Source organism: Parasteatoda tepidariorum, chromosome 8 (assembly GCF_043381705.1).
Source record: "Parasteatoda tepidariorum isolate YZ-2023 chromosome 8, CAS_Ptep_4.0, whole genome shotgun sequence".
In the NCBI taxonomy this organism is placed as follows: Eukaryota; Metazoa; Arthropoda; class Arachnida; order Araneae; family Theridiidae; genus Parasteatoda; species Parasteatoda tepidariorum.
Genome location: NC_092211.1, coordinates 72,909,964 through 72,934,971, shown reverse-complemented (window position 1 = coordinate 72,934,971; position 25,008 = coordinate 72,909,964). Strand labels below are relative to the sequence as shown.

General features: G+C 28.3%; 2 protein-coding genes across 3 annotated transcripts in view; one reads left to right on the top strand and one right to left on the bottom strand.

The window, feature by feature from the left end:
* LOC107437136 (membrane metallo-endopeptidase-like 1) overlaps positions 1-2,344 on the top strand; it is a 31,898-nt gene extending 29,554 nt beyond the window's left edge. The window contains exons 18-20 of the mRNA XM_043053166.2: positions 1,290-1,376; positions 1,499-1,575; positions 2,213-2,344. Of these exons, the coding sequence (XP_042909100.2) occupies positions 1,290-1,376; positions 1,499-1,575; positions 2,213-2,315 (267 nt within the window). The 3' untranslated portion in view covers positions 2,316-2,344. The remainder of the gene's footprint in view (positions 1-1,289; positions 1,377-1,498; positions 1,576-2,212) is intronic.
* Positions 2,345-7,069: 4,725 nt separating this feature from the next.
* LOC107456242 (heat shock protein beta-1) overlaps positions 7,070-25,008 on the bottom strand; it is a 46,300-nt gene continuing 28,361 nt past the window's right edge. For both annotated transcript variants that reach the window (XM_021146370.3, XM_043053168.2), the window contains exons 2-3: positions 12,629-13,025; positions 7,070-8,690 (exon numbers count right to left, since the gene is read on the bottom strand). In XM_021146370.3, the coding sequence (XP_021002029.2) occupies positions 8,493-8,690; positions 12,629-13,000 (570 nt within the window). In that variant the 5' untranslated portion in view covers positions 13,001-13,025 and the 3' untranslated portion in view covers positions 7,070-8,492. The remainder of the gene's footprint in view (positions 8,691-12,628; positions 13,026-25,008) is intronic.

Below are 25,008 nucleotides of genomic sequence, written 5' to 3'. Positions count from 1 at the left end.
ACATTAAAAAAAAAAAAAGTTTTTACTGTACAGTTGTGCAATTTTAAACTTCTTAAGTTTACTTTCATTAAAGGCTACTAATTTACGAAATTTGAATGTCTTTTGTATAATTACAGCCAGCGCTCATCCAAATCTTAAAATCCATTTTATACTAAGGTATTATTTTAGCAATATATCGATGGCAGCAGCACAAGCAATTTTTATAATTTTTTTATATTGCTAATAAGATAAAAAAATTTATTTTCTCATCGAGTTATGAATTTTATTATCTCATCGAATTTTTTAAACAATGTAAATTCACTCAGCTTTCATGGATGTTAGGAAAACATCTTCTCAAACCCTCAATAATTAGAAATCGGTAAATGTTCCCCTCAATCTTCTAGACAAATAGAGAGAACTCTCATAAATCAACATTTATTTAAATTAAGAAAGTAACAAAACGAAAAACAAAAAGTTCATCTTTTTGTAAATATTTAACAGATTAAATTTTTTTTCTAAGTATAGATAATGATTTTAACTCAATAATTTAATTTCGTTCCCTCCCTACGAAATAAGTGAGCTTGATCCCGTGGCCTTGTTCCCTTGTGTTTATTTATTTTATTCTAAAAGAATTTATTATATTTCCCAAACACTAACATTTTTGCACAATTTAAATAACTTTTTCCTGTCAAAAAGTGAAAGATTTCAATTGCTTTTGACTGATTAAAAATTCGTGCTTTTTAAAAAAAAATTTAAGTATAGTAAAATTCTTAAAAATTTATTGAATAAAACTCTTAAAAATATACAGGTGAAGAATGAAACTAAATATTAAAAATTTGAGACGTAATTTGTTTAAAATTTCTCAATTTTTTTTAATATTATTTTTAAATTGCAATGGTGAATACTATTTTTCTTGGTATTATTTAATATATCCGGTATATTGATGAGAAATATTACAACAAAATAATTAAAAAATTTCTGAATTAATACCGAATAGTCCAAAAATTACGGATTTAATGCAGAATAATGAAAAAATTTCTGAATTAATACAGAATAGTACCAAAATTACTGTATTAATACAGAAGAGAACAAAAATTATTGCATTTATAAGGAATAGTTCAAAAATTACTGTGTTTAATTAAAATAGAACAAAAATTACTGAACTATTACAGAATAGTGTAAAAATTACCATACAGAAACTTAAGTTTGGAAGTAAATATATTTCAAAACTGACAATTACAGCCATGATATTTTAGGCAATTGCAAAATATTTATTTTTCTGTAACGCAAATTCTCTAATATTTTAATAGGTAATTGATGAAATTCAAAATTTCGATTTTGAACTACCCGCTTTGAACTTCACGGCTAAGCAGTTGACGTATATCTTAATAACCCAAGTAAGAACATTTTGATAATAACTCTCTTAAATAAAAATAAAAACTTTTTAACTTTATTTCAGAATGTTAAAGCTTTTTAATATTATTTTATTCCAAATTATCTCTATAAACATTTTCCCAAGATGTGGTGTTCAGCTAGCAGTAAGGAAATGGAGCAATTCGAATATGATAACGATGCCCATGCTGCCGCATATGTAAGGTAAGATATAAGTTGGTTAAAAAAATATTTTAGAAAATATGAACACCTAATTTTTTAAGAAATATTCGACATTATCAAACTAGCTTTTGCCTTAAACGAATGCGTTAAACATTTTTTTTTAATATATTCATAAACAGAGTTGAATAACTTCTTTGAGAAAAATAAAAATGGTAACGAAGATCTACAAGTAAGAACAAACAATTTTACTTCTTCTTCTGCTGCTGCCTCACAGCCTGTTGCAGGTTTAGGATGTCTCCAAAAGTTTCTCCACAGTTCTCCAACTATTAACCAATTAGAGTTACAGTTTAAATTTACAACATATTTACATATTTTATATTATTTTCATGATTTAATGCGACGCCGCTTTGGAAATGTAAGAAGCATACTATGAGTTTAATATTCATTTATATGTAATGGTAATAATTTAATAATATAAATGTAATGGTTAAATGCAAAACTTATGCATTAATGCAAAAATATCATTAGCGTTCTTATTTTTTCTGGTAGTGTTTTTAAAGTATTTTTGATAAGTAGCCCAAAAGTTACAATTTAAGTTAATTTGCTGTTATTAAATCGGCTAATTAGTTTAGTGATGGAATTTGATGAATTAAAAAGGAACCCTTACTTTTTATTTCAGGATCAATGGAATCATGAAAAATGCGAAAGGTTTTTCTGAAGCTTTCAACTGCTCGAATGGAAGTCTTATGAATCCAAGGAAAAAATGTTTCTTTTTTGATTAATTCCAAAAAATGTAAATAAAAAATATACATATTTTATGAAAGTTTTGTTTGTCTTTCTTATGGAAAAATGCAAGAATTTTAATCATTTTCCTCTAAATTGTGTAATTAATTATTTGTTTATTTATTTTTTTGACACAATTATAAAATTCATTTATCAAGGATAATTCCATGCAAAAATTCTTTTTAATAAATGTTTATTAGTTTTTATTAATTTATTTAATAATGGTCGAAATAATGTTGAATTGTACGATATACAAACTTTTGTAAAATTTTAAAGCATTTAATTTTACATGGCAAAATGCAAAATTTGAGCACATTCGGTCGAATGGTTCCTGAGAAATCGAAGTTTAAATATCTGGTCAGAAATCCGAATCCGTCAAAACGTATGTTTATTTAGAGAAAGTACGTTTTTGTATCTGATTTCGCAATCTAAAATATCGTCTGCCCTATTAATTGGCATATTTGTGGTCACCTCCTTGAGCGAGTCCTACAACGCGAAGATCCGATGATTAGATCAAAAGTTATTAAGAAATGTCGTTTTTTTTTTCTTTCTTAAAATTCTATTTCAAAGTACAGTGCTAAAAAAAAAAGGAATTACATAATTGCATCTTTCAGTACATTTGCCAAAAGAGGAATGCATGTCTGCATGCAAAAGTATCTTTAGTATATTTTACCTTCTGGAACAGGTTGAAATGAAATCTTAAATTTTTCAGTCAAACTATTGACCAATAAATTAAAACCAAATTAGTATATAAATTTCAAGTCACATAAATAGATATTTTCTGCTTAATTTTTAAAAAATTGTAATTTTCAAGTTTGAAATCTGTGTGGTTAGTCCATCCACGAAGTTAAATTTAGATTGTCTTGCACTCCAAATTGGATCAGCTGTCCAACACCGGTTGTAAAACGAAACTTATATTTCATAAATGCAAATTAGTCCAACTTTATGAATACACTGTATTTTAAATTTGACACATCTTGTTTTATATCTATAAGCACTGATATCTGAAAATTCAAATTTCACTTATTAAAAGTATGCAATGTTCTAATAAATATAATTCCAATTCAAGCATTACTTAATATAAATATTTCAAGCTGCAATTTAGCAGTTCCTCTAACATTTCCAATATAATTCATTTTCTTCCAATATAAATCCAGTATTTTAGACAACCTAATAACGCTTATTTTATCATCCGATCTACCTATCTAAATGTCACAAATTTTATTTTTTGGCACTTTGCCTGAAACCTACTGACATGTTTACATATATTCTTCAGTGAATATATCACAGCCACGCCCAGGGCTTTGATTTAATTCTTAATCACGTGAAGTCTAAGTTGGGGAAACACCTACACAAATGTGAAAACTACATTTATGGCACTTGTTCGCTTTCATCCAAAATAAATCTGAGTTTCTGTAGCCCCGTTTTCAAAACATTGCATATTTATTTTTAAGGGGACTGGCATGAACATTTGCGAAAATAAACTTTGAGATAAGGCGCATGAATAGAGGACAGTGTTAATTATCTGGTAAGCGGTTTGAAGATAAACACTTTTTACAACAATTTACCCCAAAGTTCTAAAAATAATAGCGAAGTTTGAACGGTACATTTGATGTTTTCGCTAATAAAGCTGTTTTGAACTTTTATTAAGGTTTGAAAGCCTTCAGTTGATAGCTAGTGTAAAATGTTAGCTAAATTTAACTCGATGGACGCAAATATAGTATATAGATAAAATCAAAAAAGTTTAGTGTCCAGAAACTAATTTAATAGCGTCGTTTCCGATATTTAATAGAGTAAAAAATTATTGAGAAATTGTTCTTCAAATTTTGGGCGCGTTCTTTTTCAAAATGATTTACCTACGTTCTGGGTTCGTTTTTCAAAGTTCTTCTGCCTTTTCGTTTGGGAAATTCTACTTCTTCTGCCGAAAAAAAAGCGTCCCGTTGCTGAAAAAAAAAACTTTCTACTCTACCAATGATTCTGATTGAACTGAATGAAAACTTAATAAATAGTAGCCTGTAAAATATCCACCCCGCTAGAGGGCATATATTCAAGCGTTTCGATCGCGAATCGCAAATTTTCTTTGAAACGATGTTCTTAAGGAATTAAAATCTAAGCATTTCATTGAACTCAACCAAAAAAATGATCAAACGATTATGAAGAACCTTATAAATTCAACTAAGAATAACAAAAGAAACGACAAATGCGTAGATTCATCAATCTAACTGACAGTTAAGCATTTTGCCATAGCAACACAGTTTTGAAGCCATTTGGGCCAGACAGATGCCATTTTGGCATGCATCGGAAAAATAAAATGCATCGTCCTTTTATATACTCTAGCATTAGAGTATAAACTTTTTATATATTTCTCCGTGAGTACATTCTGAGCAATAACAGATTCGTATTTCAAACAAATTTTTTAAATCAATTTATTGGGAATGGGTATCTGATTTTAAAAATTACTTCTCGTTTGCGCAAAAGCTAAGTTAAAAACTTATGCGTTCAAAACAATTAAAAAATCAGACGATTTTTTTTATTATTATCTTTTAATTTTAAATTAGCAAACTATTTCAGTAAATTTTTTTTACTAAAATGAGGTAAAGAAAGTTCTTGGTGGCTTAATAAAGCAAGTTCTTACACATAAATAAAAGTTGAGGAATAAAATATAAGATGTTTTAAAATACGTAAGTCTTTAAATATTTTTGTAATTATTATTATAAAACACTGCATGCATTTGCTTTATTTAATTTCTTTTAACTGAGCTTTCAGAAGGATGAAAAGTTAATCATAATTATCTTTCACAAAATTCCTTGTCTCTATACATACAGTAGATTTATTCTGAAGTTGTAATATAAATCCATCTATAAAGAGGTAAAACAATATTCTACTAGTTCTTTTGTTTGATTTAAAAGTATATCTTTTAGAAATGTTTTTTGTTTTAGAGCATATAGGAAATTTAATTTTCAGTAGAAGAAAATGGCATATAAATTTATTATGGTATGAGTGTATCAAAAAAAATCTAAGCTAATTTATATACAAACGTCACCATTTAATAAATTTCTACTACAATTAAAATTTAGTATAAAATTTATTCAAGATAATTTTTTGTAAAATTTTTAAATAAATTTCAAAAAAAAATATTTGTACAATTTTAAAAGAAACTTAATTAACTAAATCTGATTAATATGGTCTGGTTTAATAATTAAGATAGTCATCAGATGTAATGAGTATTCTTTTTAATATTTTGACATAAAATCGATTACACATTTTAACTAAATATTGGAGAAAAAAAATTATTTTCATAATAAATATTTTAATGCAAAAAATTTGAATTATATTTGAGAAATTATACATTGTTTATCTATCACTTGAAAGAAATAATCTACATATTCAAGAGGTGTGAAAAACTTTTTAAAAATGTAAATATAAATAAAGCAAGTGCATAAAATATTTTTAATTGTCTATAATGTCTAACTCATTTGCTAAAATTATTAAACAGTAATTATGAAATAAGTTTCATTTACCTAAAACTGTTTGTAACATTTTTAACGCAATTAAATTTATTTTACAGTATAAATTGGGAAGAAATTACCATGAAAAGTAATATTAGCAAATTACCAAGTAAAAATAGGGAACATATATAGTATATAGATATAGATTATTTTTGTAGTTAATTATTTTCCGTAGTGAATAATTATTCATATATAAGTCAATGGCAAAAAAGTTTCAAAAATACTGAAGAAGCTAATAATTTCGCAAAAATCTATTTTTGTTTAAAAAAATAAACGAAAATATAATGAAAATTCATTTTTCCAACCAACTTACCTACATACGGCCATGCAATTGAAAAACCAACACAAGATTTTTCATGATAGATTTCGAGTAAAGTCGCTTGAAAACTATTTTTTTTTCCATTGCTAATCCTATGGACGTTTCAACTGAATTTTATGAAAAAAAGACAAAAAATTTTTTTGGAAAAAAAATATTTGCAATAATTTGTTTACCTTACAAAAATGTGAATTTTTTGTTGCTTACGCTGTTTTTTTCCTTCTATTACGCGGCGGAATATGCCTGCAATGTAAGAACTGTTTTATTTCATTTTTAGCTAAAGATAACTTGTTTTATCTATTTCTGATGACTTAAATTCTCATCTTTAAAATTCAACAATTTTTAACATTTCTTCAAAGAAAATTTACAAAATTTAACTGTTCCAATTCATTTTTTATACCAAATTAAAAAATCTATGAAGTTTTAGTGTACTATTCCAATAAAAAATGTATATAAAATTAAATATGAAATTATTTAATTTTATATTGTTAAGAAGCACGTTTTATTCATTTCATTCATCCTATTTTAAAATTTAAGTCGAAAATTCATAATGAAATCAATTTCATTTTTCAGAATGAAAATTAAACTTAAATTTTATAACTTAAATGGATACAAAAGCAGAGCAAGCAAATTATATCTCCAACTTTAAGCTTTATGTGCTGCCACGTAATTTTTACGTTTTTCATATTACTGCAGATTTCTTATTTATTAATGCTTCTCATATTTATTTATTTTTTTAAAATTTCCTGTATTATGTTAGTTTTTTCCTGTATGAATATAACTCTATACTATGTCGTGCATGTAACGTACATGCATTAGCGCTATCATGTCTCCTTTTAATGTCGTCATTGCTGAATAATTCCTTATTCACAATAGATATTCTGTGAAAATCTGAAAAACAAATTTGAAAAAGATAAAAACAGAATCCTAAGATTTACATAGAAATTTATTTCCTCGTTCGTCAAATATATTTCTTCAAATTTACAATCATCAATTAAGTATATGATACATCAAAATTCGCCCTGTTGCAGGCTTGTCTTATAAACTAGCAATAAGCTCAGCGCAACATTTAATACCCACGAATTGCCACAATAATAATAATAATAATAGGAAGCAAACTGAGCTTCTCGGAGGAATGTTGGCAAAACAGAAGACCTAAATTACATCTACAACAATGATATATAATTCTATACAACGGATGAATATCGTAGAATATGAAAATTTTATCTCAGTGAAAAAAAGAAAAAAAGACCGGTTCATTATTCGTCATATTCCATTTAATTTTGTCGCCCAAACACGATAAAAAAATTCTTTTCAATTTGGCATATACATAGTAACTTTATTTTAAAGGCTGTAAGTTTTCTTTTAGGTAAACCAAAAGAAAGTTCTTAATCACCTAATTGGCAAAATTTTGTGCAACACGAAAAAATAATGACCCGGTACTAAAAATAAATTATCAAATGACAAGAGATCAGGACTGTGGGAAAATAGAATTTACAAAAAACATTTTAAAATGAATTTAATTTCTGGGTTTAAATAATTAAGTTTAAATTACGTAAGTCACACCCGTATAATGGAACCCGAAGAAATGCTTCAGTGTAATTGTACACTCTGCGACAAATTTTAATAATGTATAAAAATCAAAAATAAAAGCTAATTTACTTCCTTAAATACTACAATTCAAATAAAAATGGGTACAAATTTCAGAAATGTGAGTAACAACTATAAGAATATTAAAAAATAAAAAAAATTTTATAGACATAAAATATATATATATTGTGTAATATAAAATTAATTGAAGAAAAACAAAGTAATGCAAAATAGTAAATTTCTAAATGTTCATAATTTAACAGCAAAAATAAAAAATTCTATTCAAAGTTTAAAAATTTATCCACCATCTTCCGCAACTAATTGCTTAAGTGAAATCGAAACACTTTGCTTTATACTTGAGATTATAGGTAACTAACAACAAAATTAATTATATACTATTGCAAAAAACTTATGATTTTTGCAATAGTAACTTAACGAAAAACGAAAACACTTATGACCTTATGATACTATTGCAAAAAACTTATTATGAATTGGTTATGATTGTAAAAAACTATTGTAAAAGCTTATGATTAATTGACATTTTGATCAAAATAAAAGGAAACTGAATCTAATGCTTTTACGTCTAGTTACTTCTTGAATTTTAAAACAAAGATTTCACATTAACTGAAACTAGGGTCTGTTATGAGTATTCCACAGTCCTGTTAAATAGCAACACACACACAACAACAACAACAATAAATCTACACTGATCGTTTTAGTCCACTACAAGAAAGACAGTAAAGAGGAGCTGTTTAAGCCATTTAACACTTGTCAATGGGTATCGTGCGCTCTTTGAAAGAATCGATAGCTGGAACAGGAGCTTCAATGGTTAGGATGCCGTCTTTGGACAATGCAGACTTAATGAGTTCTGGGTTGGTACCCACAGGTAACATAAATTCACGATTGTATTCCCTGTAGACGGTTTTATTGGGTGTCTTCTCTTCGTGTTTCGCAGAGACCTAAATGATAAAGAAGAATAGAACAAATAAATAAGCATTAGTTTAATGCTCATAATATATCAAAAACTACTCTAAGGAGTTTCAGAAAATACATAGCTCGCAGCTATACTGATTAGAAATATTCTTAAGTTGAGTAATTTCATTGATTGATTCATAAGAATATCTCTAGTTTTTCTTCTTAGTGAAAGAGTATTTCATAATTCGATCATACTCAACAACATTGCGAAGAGGTGGTTGGGAAATTTTTAAGATAGACGCTGTTTTTGAATTTCGGACAGCTCTTCAGAATATTAGAAATATTCCTAAGTTGACTAATTTCATTGATTGATTGATAAGAATATCTCCAGTTTTTCTTCTTATAATGAAAGAGTATTCCATATTCCAATCATTATATACTCAACAACATTGCGAAGAAGTGGTTTGGAAATTTTTAAGATTGGGGACGCTGTTTTTTAATTTCGGACAGCTCTTCGGTATATTAGAAATATTCCTAAGTTGACTAATTTCGTTGATTGATTGATAAGAATATCTCTAGTTTTTCTTCTTAATAAAAGAGTATTTCATATTTCGATCATTATATACTCAACAAAATAGAGAGGTGGTGGGGCAATTTTTAAGATTGGGACGCTGTTTTTGAATTTCGGACAGCTCTTCGGAATATTAGAAAAGTTCCTAAGTTGACTAATTTCATTGATTGATTGATAAGAATATCTCCAGTTTTTCTTCTTAATGAAAGAGTATTTCATATTTCGATCATTATACACTCAACAAAAGAGAGAGGTGGTTGGGAAATTTCTAAGATTGGAGACGCTGTTTTTGAATTTCGGACAGCTCATCGGAAAGCTACTTTTTAAACTGGGCACTTTGCAAAATATAAGTTTAAAATGAACCATTGAAAAGCATTTGAAATTACACTTAAACAGCACCATTGTGAGTATACCACAACTCCATAGATTTCACGATTTGATACTTTTGGCAAACTCGACTGAAGAGCAGTTATTCAATTTAATTGTTTTGTTTTAACGTCTAAGTAGCATCTTGAGAAAAAATTATTGCTTCGTAAGTTTTAAATAATTACATTTTTTAAAAAAAAATGCCGTAATATTATCCATTTTAATTATTAATTCCACTTTTATTAGCAAGCATTATCTTTAAATACTAAACACATATGTTGAGTAAAATATATTTACAAAAACGAAAATATTAGTTTCCAAAGATATGCATTCCACAATTCCTATAGTTAAATAACATTATACAGAGATCTCCCTAAAAATGAAAAACGGCAGGGGGCTTTTTCAAAACAGGAGCCCCTTCAGTTTTGAAGGGCACTAATTTTGCTAAATATATTAACTATATCTAGCTAGATTAGTGCCCTACGAAATGGAATTAAACAGACTCAAATAAGTATGAGAAATAATATTTTATATAAACATAGCATAAAAATAATTTGCATAGTTTCAGTAATCTTATGTTCTTGGTTTCTGCTACAGTAATCACTTCTCTTTTTTTCTTAAAAAAAGAAAGCATTTTTTATTCTAAACAAAAAGAGGACATCATTTTTACAAAATGGTCAAGGTGGGTTTATTTACCTCTGTGAAAAAGCAAGCAGGGTGGGCCTCCCTTCTAAAAACACTTACGGAGAACACTGCATTATACATATCAGGCTATAAAAAAGTCTGCTAATTTCAGCTGTATAAATTAATCAAGAATAATATGGCTAATTTTAAAACTTTATAGTAAAATAAGCACCTTTACATCGAAAATAAAAGTAAAACACACCTCGTTATCATTTTCTAAATTAAAACAAAAAAAAAAGAAAACAAGTAGAATAAGCAATTATTTTCGGTAACGTTTTAAATACTACTCCTTGAAACTCAAATATTTGAATTAATCTTTGCATCATCAATAAAAACAATGTGTCAATTTTTTTCTTTGAATATTTTTAAGCCCTAATATCTGCGCATTATTCAGTACTACATTCTAACAAATGGAATTTTTACGTCAAAACCAAAATTACTATCGAAGTTACCTGAAAGGGAATTTCAAGGTTTTAAATAAACAGCCTGGACGTGAAGGACTAATTGTAAAAAGTCTTTTTTTAAACAACTAATGCTCTCTTGTCATGCTAAATAGTACTTTTAAGACACTAAAATGTGTATCTTGTTGAATGGTATGATGAAGTCAGGTCTATTCTTAGCTTGACAAAACCGTTGCGGAAGTACTTCCAAAAATTTTTAAAAGTTAACAGGTGCCTGAGCTAAAATATACGTCTGGATTATTTTTGGCACTCGTGGAGTTAGAAGCGTTTTAATGAGACTTTTCTGGACATTATCAGGAGGATAAGTAGTTCAGTGGGATAGTTGTGCGGTTAGTCATGAAATTCAAATACTGAGTTTTACTTTGTAGCTTTTCTTAACTAGTAATGCTCAGAAAAAAATTAGATTACGAAGATTTAATTTACTTGTTTAGTTATTTAGGCACAATTTATTTAAAGCTTTTTTCAATAAAAAAAGTTATTCAAATATTTGCTGCTACCTTTTATTTATTTAAGACATTTGTCAATGCTGTTAAACATTCCTATGCTTTTTTTTAAATGCAGCTCGTAGTTATTACCAACAAGAATAAGATTTGCAATATTCGGAATTATTCAAACATTCTCGATAGTTACATCAGAGCTTCCCTCTGCACCCATAGAATTAGCATAGGGTCGGTATAAAATTCCCTTAATTGTATTGCTAATTGCACACTGATAAAAAAAATATATGGTCAAAACCAAGAGAATATAGTTTAGTTAACTATGTTTCTGTCTCTATGGGAACATCAAAAAGTTCGGTAATTGTTACCGAAGCGTTTTGATAAGACTAACACCAAAATATGGTTTTATAATTACGTCATAAGAATTGGTAAATGTGGTAAAATTTGGTAATTTTATCAAGATACCTCAGAACATTGCATAAAAATTATTCATTCAGCTAAATTTACTTTTCAGTTTTGAATTTTTAACTAAATGTGTAGTAAGAAGAAAAATAATTTAGAAAATTGGAATTTCAAGCAAACCGTTACTATATGAAGCGACAAATTATTAAATGAATGGTTAAAATACCGTATATTTTTGTTTTGTTAGCCAGATTTATGGCTTTTTTACTCGAAATTTCATTACCATACATTGTTGTAATTTTATCAAAATTTTTTTTCTCCGTGTAGCAATAAATAATATTGACCACTGCTCACGCATATTATACTTCACTGAAGGTTAGCCAACTTTGGATAAGCAAGGATAGCAGGTGCCCAAAATAACCCAGTGATCTCAACTCTTTTGTTTTACCTTTATATGCACAGTTTTCCTTTCGATTTAGTTTATAACGCCATTTGTTTAGTTTATCTAGTATGCCTAGTATCATTCAAGTTTGACAAAATATAGTCGATGCTGAACTCGTACTTTTAGACTTTACATTAACTCAGGCCGGGATAGCCTGGTTGGTAGGGCGCTGGGCCCATGTCCGAGAGTTCGTGGGTTCGAACCCTGCTGGCCGAAGATTCACCGTGTGCCTGATGCACGTTAAAACTCTGTCGAATCGCAAAGTCCTCCACGTTCCCTTAACAAATCAATACCTCTGGAGGTACTGGATTGGAGAACGATCGTTCTCCGATTCAGGTCAAAATTACGATCTGTGGATGAATGAATGGATGTATGAATGGGTCCGCCTTATAAACAGGTGAGACGTATGATGTGGCAGAAGTCGAATTCTTGGCCATAGATCACTGAAAAACAAGAATCGCACACTCTACCTTAAATTTGCTCGGTTTCAGTTAGCAGACTTGCCCGTGCGGCAAGTGGCATTAGAACCAACCAACCGCATTAACTCAGTTAAAATGTCATACTTATGACCATTACTAAGTATTATTTAAAAAAATAATAAAGAAGTTGGTAAGCCTACCTTCAGTTTGTTGTCGATAGTTTTGACAAGAATTTCTTCTGGTGCATAATCGCTGACATCGAACCTCAGTTTGAGATTCTTGCCGTCATTGCCATTTTGCACGAGGGGAGAAGAATTCAGGTCATCCATCCAGGAACCACTGTGATTTTCGGATTTGGTACTGGAGCTGGACTCTTCAGATGTGGACATGTGAATGGATGCACTTGATTTGAAAGAACCTCGATCGTGATCCGCCAGTTTTGCTTTTAGTCTCGCCATTTCTTCTTCCATCTTTTTCATTTCGGATTCGAAACGACCACGAATGGAATGGAACTCATCATCCAAAACATGGAAATCGGATTTTTGAATGGGTACCTTGCGCTCGGGCGCCATTTATAAATCAGATGGTGTTCCAAAACTGTAAAAGAATTAATGAATTACATAAATAAATTTATCATAAATATTTAAATCTAGCATTTAAAAAAATATTTCATGAAAACTTTTCTAATATTTTTTTCAAGAACATTTGTCAAAGTTTTCATTATATCAGTTGAGTTGTCCTCACATATGGTTTGAGGCATTATTTCATCACGTGAGTTTGATTCATAAAAATTGTGAAATACTCTAAAAAATATGAAACATTCAAATATAAGACATTTTTAGTAAAAGTTTGAGTAAGTGTATATTATTCAATATCAAGAGAGAAATCCTTAAGTTGAATGTTTTGTAAGAAAAAATTACAATATGTTTAATTTCAATTCTATTATGCAACTTTTTCCGTATCTTATTATTTTGATTCCCTAGATTTACCACCAGGTATTTTCTAAATCATTTACTTATTTTAGTTTTTGCATTTGTGAACTAAAATTACTGATAGAAAGTGAGATGAACAAAAATGGTATTAACGATAATTTGTAAAACGTCGTTTTTTTTCTCTCAAATCATTTAAGCGTAGTTGTCAGCATAGCAAGTTAGAAGGTTTAACTTCGAAAACATTTAAAGCAATGTCAATTTTATAAGCTTTAATGTTTTTTTTTTTTTTTTTTTTTTTTTTTTTTTTTTTTTTTTTTTTGTATTTAACAAACGTGATGGTTTTTTGTATTTAACAAACTTCCGATGATATATAATTATTAGACAGCATAATATCTTTCAAAAAAAAGATAAAAAATAAAAAAAAGTCGCTTTATTAGATTAGAAGAAATGGCACTCAGTAATTTTTAGAACTTCCTTGATTTCTTTCAAACTTTTAAAGCAATAAAATAATGTGATTTGCGGTTTTTAAGTAAACAATTTAAAACTACACATTTCTCAGTTTTCAGATTTTTCTTAAAAATCTAATTTTATCACAGCTTTAACTGATGAAAAGCGATTTGGAGGGAGCTAAAAAATTATTTTAGTGTTAATTGCATAAAAGCAAAAGCATAAAAGCAAAACTTATCAAAATATAAAAACTAATAACTACTTAGTGTTTGAATAACTTTTCGAAAACTGTTTCTTCCAGAATTTCATTGGCATAATTTTGAGAGAGAAAATTATTAAAGAATCTAAAATATCACACGGGTCTTATCTCAAATTGTGGTTTAATGGCTACCTCGCATTTTAGATGCCTCGAAAGATGCTGTCAAATGGAGTAAATATCCATCATCAGTTTATTTGAGAAAATTAAGTAAAAAGCAAATTTAGAATTTTCCCTCCCCGTCTCTACCCATTTAACAGTTGAGTTCGTTTGGGAGAGTTTGGGAGTACGTATAGAATCAATTTCCTCAAAATTTCTAAGTTTCACAATGCAAATAAGAATAAGAAAGTTTACAGCTAATTTTTTTAATGCCTTCTATCTATAAACAAAATAAATAAATCTACGTGATGTCTGGAAATGTGAGGCGATCACCGTGAGAAGTTAAAGATATGCAACAAAACAGCTGCCCTTTTTTTCTGTAATATTTACACAATAAAAAAAATAAAAACAATCTGATGCCACATCTCATCGGACAACAATGCTCGGAATAGTTGTGTAACCGGGAAGAGGAAACTTGTTTTTTTAACACGTGATTGTCCAGTCCCTCATCATCGCTTAACTAAAATGCATCCACAGAGAAATTCAGGGACGTTCCATTCCATTGCAAGGTCAGTCGCGCTGAATTCGTACGAACCGGCAGACGATTATTGTTTGTGTTTTTTTACAAATATGTGGAGCAAAAAAAATTCAATTGTTATAATAATGAAGAAGCACGTTTCGAAAAAAAAAATCCCAATGCGTCGTAAATGTTGCGAAGATGTACAAAAAAAAAAAAAAAAAGAAAGAAAGAAACTGGTTTGATCTTTAGATATTCTAAATTATGTTCTCACGCATCATTTCCGTAGTTAGATGAATGACTCATTATTTCTACATCGCATATTTTTATGTTATACTGATATTACATTCCAACAAGTCCTAAAAACTCTTTAAAAAAAAGCTTCAGCTTAACTGTAAACTTAATTCCTTATTCTCAGCCGAAATTGCTACAAATTGTATCATCTACTTCATGATATCCCAAGAAGAAAATTATCATACATAAATCATTACACCCTGCTTTCAGTGGCGTAGCGAGGGGTGGGCAAGGGGGGGCATCATGCCCCGGGCGCTACTCACAAAGGGGCGCCAAATGGTCCGTAAAACAAAAAATTGCTGGATAATTTTTTTTTATTATAATTGATTTCTGGAAAATATATTTTAAATTAGTGCCAGTGTAATATAATAANTTAACTTTAAACTTAATTCTTTATTCTCAGCTGAAATTTCTACAAGAGGTATCATCTACTTCATTATATCCCAAGAAAAAAGTTATCACACATAAATCATTACATCCGCCTCTTAATAAGTAATTTTTGCTCACGGTAAAGAAAACCAAATATAAAAGTACCGGCACTACCGAAAAACTCATTTTAACTGTAAAGTTTTCCGGGACAAAAAAAATTTTACACATCTTTGCAGCAATCTTTACCAAATCACTGTAATTAAATAAGTATTACTGTAATAATTAGGGTGTAAAATTTTACTGTAAAAATTAATTTTGCGGTGCTGTACTCAAGCTGCCAGTTTTTTTTATCATAATTTTATCCAGAATTATTTTGAATGTGTATAAACGTGATTATTTTCCGCTGTTCTTAAAATAATTTTTTTCTCTATTTTCATTGTTTTTAGAATTTTTAATTATTAATTAATGCTTTCTAATTTCTATCATCATATCCTAAACAGTCCTAATAATCCTAAACAGTACTTAAGCCGCGGAACGCCTATAGCTCCTCCTCGGCACCCTTAGGGCCCGCGAAACTCCATTTGGGAACAGCTGGATTATAAAGCATATTTTTGTACGTATAATAAATACGAAATTTTTTTGTAAAAGAAAATCAGTATGTATAGTTGTGAATACCAAGCTATTTTTAATTAAACATATAGAATTTTTCACTAGAGCATCTATAAAAATTCACGAATTTAAATTAACTAATTGAATTAACTTACTAAAATATTAAACGATAATTACTTCAAAATTATATTGAAACGTCATCATTTGTCTTCAGACCAAAAACGCGATTAATTTTAGTAACAAAAGCACAAACAATTTGAAATCCCGAAATAGAATCTGATATATACTGATCATTAATTATGAATGGAAAAAAAGAAGAATCACTTTCTAGTAGAATACAGTCTCTTTATCTCTCTATTTTTTCTCCTTTTTTTTGTAACCGGAAGCAAAATTCTGTTCAACAAAACTGTCTATTGGAAAACAGATATAATTATATTAGTTCCTAATTGAAAAGAGCGCACGCTTTCCCGATGATATGCATGCATGAATGGATCTTCCGTGACCTATCGGACAAAAGTGAATGCTGAATATAACTAACTTACAACTCACTACGCCCAGCAAACTTTTATGTGAGAATGATCTTTATTTAATGTAATCTCTGACAAAAGTGAGGGCGGTTTCCAAAACGTTAAGTTAAATATTACTCCTATTGTTCAGGATAAACGGTATTAAAATTCCTTGGCTAAGAGGTAGTGCATTAAAAGGTTAACTATAAAGTGGATTTTAAATTATCAACGTTTACAGTTTTTTTAATTCAGCGTTACAATGAAAAAGAAAGACGATTATTTTAATACAAAATAATGTATTGCATAAATTACTTTTCATAAAAACAAATAAATTTTATTAAAATAATTGCAATGAATTTAAGGAGTTACATTAAACAGTAGATATACTGTTCGAAATTTTGAAGCCTGGTGAATTATAACGTCGTTCAAATATGGTGCAATCTTAATATGGTACAATTTGGAACCATTTCATTATACTTCTTAAGCTTCATTACACGATATTATGGAATAGTGCAAAACTATTGTTCTATTTTACGCCTAGGTTACAGCAAATTAGCTTGATATTATGGTTCAAATTCTGATATTACGTTTGTTCTGAACCAATCTTTCTGAGAATGAATCTTCGCAAATAATCGCAAAATCAAATTACATTTCTACTATTTCTGTTGTTTAATGAAAAGAAAAACATTAACGTTAGATAAATGTTTGTTGTTCAAATTACGCTTAGCAATTTTTTATAAACTTGAACCAACTGCTAATTAAAAATATTATTTAAGAAAACTTATCTTGAAGATTAAGTGTATCGATGAGTTCGAAAATCAGTCATCTCCATTTTATTTTTTTCAAAATTGGGATTCATGCATTTTGAAGTTTAGCTGACGTAGATACATAATTAAGATATAAAAAATTCATATCCACCTACTTGCTATAGTATATTTTGTGCAAGCTCTGCATATATCAAGCTGATACTTGTTGTGTCGCCTGTACAATTAGTTTCGTTGGAGATGACCTGTTTTCGAACTCATTTATTCAATTGAAAGCAAAAATATAACTCACAAAGACAATAATTTCCAAGTATAAAATTCCTTATAGTTCCACGATATAGCTTGTATCAATAAAAAATTTCATACTTTTTCCATGAAGCAAAATTATTACTTTAAAAGTATCATATCCTAAATCGATGTCAATGACATATTCTAGAATGATATTTTAAGCTGTCAGGGCACGCAATATTAAGTTGGGTAGTTCAAAGAATATGTTTCAGGTTTGGAATTATACTACTTTTTTGAATAGTTTAATAACCTCGAAAAAGAAAAACAATGAAACTACCTTGACTTCGACTGAAAGAACATTTTGGATGGAACAAAAAGTATTTTCATTCCTGTTTTCTTCTCCCGAAATGGATTTATTATGATAAACGAATTTTACTGGACTAAGTTCGTTATATTGCAGTCACGCTATCGATGAGGCTGGAGCTAGTAAATAGGTTATTTATAAGCTTATATTTATTCATTTATCTAAAAACTGTAACTTTCATGCTACAAAATAAGAATAAATAACGTTATCTTTTTCAGGAAGTTCGTGAAAACTTTACTTAGCGGTCATGTCAAAGGCCACATTATATACCACATTGATCACCCACTAAGAAAACCAAAATAAAATCAAAAAATCCATGAAACTTTTAATGAAAAGGATTTTTTTCATATTAAAAATATTTATCTAATTAAATATGGAAAAATTATTAATTTCTTTAATTTTACTTAACCGTTTACTGATTACTATTATACTTAAAAAAACTGGCTTGATAAAGAACCGGCACTGATAATTAATTGAACCTGCTTCACAATTTTATTATCAACAAATAATTAATGTATGCAATTTTTCGAATTGTATAATAGTTAAAATATTCAATCTAAATTAGCTGGATAGATATAACAGTTTTTAAAACCACGTTTTAAACTTAATTTATGCTTCAGTTGCTTTTGAAGAAAAATTAAAGCAATTAAATTTTAAAAAATTAAAACTTCCCCATCGAGGTCCTCGCAGTCGCTTTTAACAAGTCAAAAATATCCTGCGCTTTTAAATGTCTGAAAAGAAGCAAAATTATAAAGAATTAACTATGCAATTTGTGTTATTAAATTTGTAATTAGCAGAAAATACACAGTATACAAGACAGGATGTTCCGTTATGGCAATCCCTTGCATATATTTTTAGATTTCTCATTAAAAAGGGTGGCAAAAACTAGGCATATTTATTTATAAGTTTATGTAAAAAGTTAATATCATACTTCAAATTAATATATTTCACTCTCATTGATTCACTAGCTCATATTGACACACTTCACTGCTTCTGTTAACATTGTGTGGATTCTCTAAAGATAGTAGCTTATTAAGTTGATGCCTTTTATAATTGGAGAGTACTTCTCCGGTTTACCATTCATAAATGATAACACAAAGTAAGTTTTTCTTCAAGTTAAGAGATGAAAACATCTAGCAAAAAAAGAATTCCTAAAATATATCAACCTAATAATAAGAATAAACCCAATAATAAAAATAGCTGTCTAATATTAACAATACCAGAACGGAGGAAAAATATTCAAATATAACTGCCGTACTGAATAGTAAGGACATTTCTAATAAAGAAACATATAGTTCTGGAAATAAAAATCTAAATATACAGTAATCAATCCATACGCCTGGTAAATTTTCCATTCATATACATAGTAAAGGCTTAACCGAAATTTGGGTTTTCAAAATTATAGTTCTTTTTGCCACATATTTAGTAAAAAAATACAAGACTGAAAAATAAATTTCACCGACTAAATAATTTCTATACTATGTTCTAATGTGTGATGATAAAATTACCAAATTTTACCATATTTATCAAATTTTATCACGCATTATAAAACTACATTTTGTGGTTAATTTTACGAAAATTATGATCAAAGTGCTTCGATAAAAATTATCATGCTTTTTGGTGTTCTAATAAACCCAGAAACTCGGTACATTTTATCACATTCTGGAAGTTTTTACCATTTTTTTTTCTCGGTGAGCAAATTGTCTTAAATTCTTGGGTATATAGTAAAAAATCGTAACTTTTATGGATAATTAGACTAGTAAAAGAAAAAAGAAAGGAAAATATGATATAGATTGTTGCATACATGCTCTTTCAAATAGATTCTAAAATAATAATCAGCAAGTACCATGAATTATCTAAAATAAAACAAGAAAATGTGAACAAAGCAAAATAACCTTAAGTAACTCAACTTGCTTTCTTTATATAATGTCAAAGTATTACACAAGGTTACAATAATATTTAATTCCCATAATAAGAAAAGAAGGATAAATACAATTATTATTAAATTTTAACAGGCAGTGAACAATGAATAGTCACACGTACTTCAGGAATAATATTTATAACAGAATTGTTCTTTAAGAACTATGCGTTCTTGAATATGCGTACATCTTATGGTTCGTATCAAATATAAACCCAAATTTTTATACAATCATTGTATATTTGAAGCTAATTATAAGTAATAATATTATAATAAACATTTTAACCACGACTGTAAGTTAATATTTAGATTAGCATTTAAAACAAATGTTTTTCTAAACAACATTTACTAAGAAAATGAAAACTTTAAGTTATGTTTTCATAGATTCAATTGTTACTGTTAAAGACTGCAAAACAATTATTTATTTTATGTATAAAAATTATACTCCTATGTCAAAAGGATAAGTATAATTATTTGAAACAAGTTGAAAAAGGTAAGGTAACGGCGCCTACGCAACACAATGTACGACTTCGTGATAAGTTATATGAGTTTCTTTAATTGATAGATTGAGCAATTTATCTGGCGAGGCTCAATTTGCAGACGTATCTCTTTGATGGACAAGCGTTCATGGAGTAACTCATAATAATAGCTCACCAAATAATAACAAGAGCTCATCTATCATAAGCGGGTTAGGTAATAAGTGCCTGTTGCTATGACAACGGGATGGCGATTCTAGTTTGTCACGCCTTTCCCTTTATTGTGTCCCTTAAGATGATGAGGTCATTTGCTAAATTCGGCTAATCTTTTGTGTTAATAGAATCACAGATGATAGATTGTTGATTCTTTACGGATTCTTAAAATAAAGTCTGCAGATTAAAATCTACACAGTGGTGTTGCCCTTATATCTGAGAATAATGCCAGAACAACCAAATTCAAAAAATTCGAATGATTTCAAATATTATTAAATTCTTGAAAAAAACTATTGAAATGGGTTCTGAACTACTAATAAGACATTTGTTCGGTGAAAACGATGCCTGCACTGTAAAAAATTCTAGATCAAATTACAGTACAAGGTACCGGCACTTTGGATGAACCAACCAATAAATCTATTTTGACCGTAAAATATTATACCGTAATTTTTAAAGTAATATTTGTTTAATCAGAGTGAATCAGTGATTTTACATTAGTTATTACAGTAAAAATTACGATCAGATTTTTTTGTTCCGTAACATGTTCCGATAAAAATAGATTTTACAATAAAAAGTACCGGCACTATGATTGCCAGTACTTTTTTACCGTAAGTAGATCCGGAATTTTTTTACAGTATGTTTATTTCTTTAATGTTTGTCCTTGCTAATTCTTGCCTTTTAAAGCGTGGCTGTGCACTTATACTAACAAATATATTAAGGTTTAACGTTTGATATAAAAATTTATAGTTGTTTGCGACCCGTTATATAAACGCATTGATTTTAATAGAAATTCCAAGAAAAATGTAAATTAGAAATATACGTGAAAAATGAATTAGAAATATTAAAAACGTGCTTTGTAATATTATATTCTAAAATATGCAATTAATGAAATAATTTAAGTATAGTATATACAGCTTTGAATGAATGAAGAAAAAAAATATTTATTAAAAACTGATCATTATTATAATTTAAGAACAAAAAGAAATAGTTCCTTGATTTAGATTGTTTTTATGCAGTATAAAGGAAAGTGGGAATTCAAAATTACAAAATAAAAGATAATAATGGACATAAATAGTCACCTAGTTTAAGAACACACATAACTATACCTATACATATAGTTCAAAATCTAAAAGCTACTTTTATGATCAAAATGTGAGCAAAAAGTAGCTATTCAAAAATCATCTTTTCACAACAGGCTTTTTACATCTACTTATTTTTTTTTAAATTAGATAGACTCAGTATAAAATGTTTATAAATCATATAATAGCAGTCATTTTATAAATATATAATTGATACCAGTTGTCTTATAAGCATATAATTAATTTAAGTCATTTTATAATCATATAATGTATGGTATTAGCATAATAAGCGTATTTTCAAGTTAATAATGGTTTGGCTTTGAATCATGACATGCAGGAAAAAAATAAGAGCGTCAAATTTTAGATTAATGTGAAATTGCGAGTTTGTTTACTGGTATAATTGCGCCAGATATTAATCACTTAAATCAAAATAGAAAACTGAAAAGATCAATGAAACTAACTGATTGTAGTATAAATACACTTTCAGAAACAACATTCATAGAATTTGCAGGCTTACTGTAAACCACTAATGATAAAATCGGTATTTAGAATTTGAAATATTTTATAAGTAGAGCGAAAAATTAAATGCGAAACATAAAAATATGAATTTATATTAATTATAATAATTTATGAATAATTTATGGATCTTATCTCATATCTCTTTTCGTGTCAACTTAAACAAGCGAGATAAAATTATTTTTCAACTAAAAGTCAATTAGTTCAAATTCGTCCGTAAATTATTGGAAAAACAATTTCATTGTTTATTGTCTGCGCACAACTTTTTTACTCTGTTGAATTGACTGCATAAATGAGTTACTAATCGTATTACCACAAAAAGAAATTTAAAGGGAAACTACCATCAGTTGCTAACGAAAAAGCAATTATGAGTTCTTAATTAACATTCGGAAGCATTAAAATTCGCTTTAACCTAACCCAAAAATGAGCCCACTTTTTTTTTAATTCCACAATAGATGTATACAAATCGGCGTGACAGGTTAAAACATAAGTTACCTGGCAACAACTTTCTAACAGTTTGCTGTTGTAATGAAGACCCTTTATTAAAAAGGATGTTACCAGACTGTTTTGTGCAATGGCGTGTTTTCCATTGAAGAATTTGTAGGTCACATGTACATTGAAAGGGAAACGTTACATCCTAAAGTAAAAAGTTATGCCTCCACCAGGAACGTAACCTAAAAAAGCATTCGTAACCTTCCCGACATAAATTTTGAATAAAATATGTTCATAAAGTTGCAAAACTTTTGTTCTCTTGCATCTTACGAATAATTTTTAAAAAAAACATGAATGTTTTAAATTAAAAGTATTGGCAAAGGGAAAAATAAATTTAATACGGTTTCTTAATATAATAAATGAAATTTGAAATATAGTTGATATTTAAATTCCATTTGAATTAAAGTTTTGTCATTATAACGAAAAATACAATGCATTTCTAAGGCGCTACTCTAAAAATTACTACTTCTAATTCTGATTAAATGGCGATGACGAAAAAATACAAAATAATAAGCAAATGTTCTACGCAACTAGCTTAAAATTTTACAAATATTGCTCTTCACTGATTGCGCAGTAGACTAAAAAAAAAGCTGCGTTTACATTGAAGAGAAAAATGAAACAGTTCTAATTCATAATTATTTTTTCTTACCTTTGTATTAAAGTTTTGTCATAATTATTTCTCAATTATTAAGAAATTATGAATTTCCAAACAAATTTCTTATCTCTAAATTTCATATCGGCAAAGCAGAATAATAATTAATCATTTTTATTCGCTTTGAAATTTTTCCATTATGATAAATAATTATTTATACTGAAGGAATTACTACTTCTAAAATGCAATTCTTCGAATATAATGCGCACATCGAATGAATGGAGAATAACAACTGCTAACTCACAGAGTAGCTCGAAATGTTACAAATATAGCTTTTTACAAATTGCGTAGCAGATTAAAAAGGCTATGTTTACATTGGTGAGAAAAATAAGGCAGTTTTATTCATAAGATATTGCTTAGTCTCATGAGAGTAGCGTCAGGGGGTGCACGTGTCTCCCCCCCCCCACAGTTGATTACACACTCCTCCCCCCCCCACAGATTTTTCCACAGTTGATTACACAGTAAAAAAAAACTTTTTTTATTAAATGAACAAAAATTAAGATTATTCCATCCACTATAGTATTTTTTTTTATTTATATTTTCCCCCGCTTATTATTATTTTTCTTTTTTACTTAGTTTTGCTTATTCTAATGCGTTTATCAAAGACAAAAGGTCACTTTTAAAAAGAGAAAGAGATTTTATATTATCGTCTGCTTTAAGAAACTAGTTGGGTATTTTCGTTCCATGTATTAACTCGTGGGTGGTGGTAAAAGCAGCTGTTTGAAAAAGCAGGTGAAGTGAATATCGGTCTATTTTTTTAAAAGGGGATGTTGATTAATAATTATAATTAAGTGTTCTGTAATACACCCATTTTCTGGAATGTACTCGTCCATAAGTTTGGTCTTTCAAAACAAAATCGTTTTTTTGTTTCATTTAAAATTAGAATTTAAATGAAATATTCGTAAGAAAAAGTACTTTTAATAATATGTTCCTTTTTTCCATTTCAAAAAAAATTGCATTTCTTTTAAAGTAATCGAAATATTTTTTTTTTAAGATTGCTGAAATTATTATTTATTTAAATTGTATTAATAACATTAGAGTCGTGTAATAAAATATAACTTTATTTCACAAATGTATAGTTACTTTCTTAACCAATCATTTATACCGGTATACTTACTAATTTTATCTGGATTAAACTATAGTTAGAAGCTGTTTTGAATTGAGATGTTAAATCGAAACAAAGCAGGGCATTAACAATAATAATAATTGCAGAAGGAATAACCCTGCAGATGGTAGGAAAGAAATAAAATCCTGTCTTTTCAATATAACAAATATCGCCTCAAAAAAATAATTTATTTTTATTAAACTGTTCTAAGTTTAAAGCTTCCATGAGAAAAACTCGGTACCGTACAATCATTTATACTTAAGGGAGAAATAAAAGTGTATATTTAATTATGAATATTCATAATTCAATCTAAGCCGTCGCTAATCTAGCCAAATGTTTGAATTAAAATAAAAAATGGAGCGAAAAAAGTCTTGGTGTTCCTCGTAACTTCAATTCCGGTTGTTTTTTTATTGATTATAGTTTTGTTTATTCAAGATTTTTTTTTCTCCTTAGTTGTTTATTTTCAGTCTTTTAAAGTTTATATTTATTTATGAAAGCGTAAATTTAAAATTATTTGGGAAATACTGTTTTCAGCTTAGCTCCAAATTTAAATTGCCCGACGTGCCCGTGATATGCATTTTTTACCCTTAAATGCCCGGCCAGGAACGTAAATCTTTAGTGATAAGGTAAAATACTAATTAATATCTCCTCAAATGTTAAAGAAATCCTTAGAAGTGGCGAATCAAGGGCATCAAAGGGAACGAAAATATATAAAATCGATTATATTTAATAAGATTACTGAAA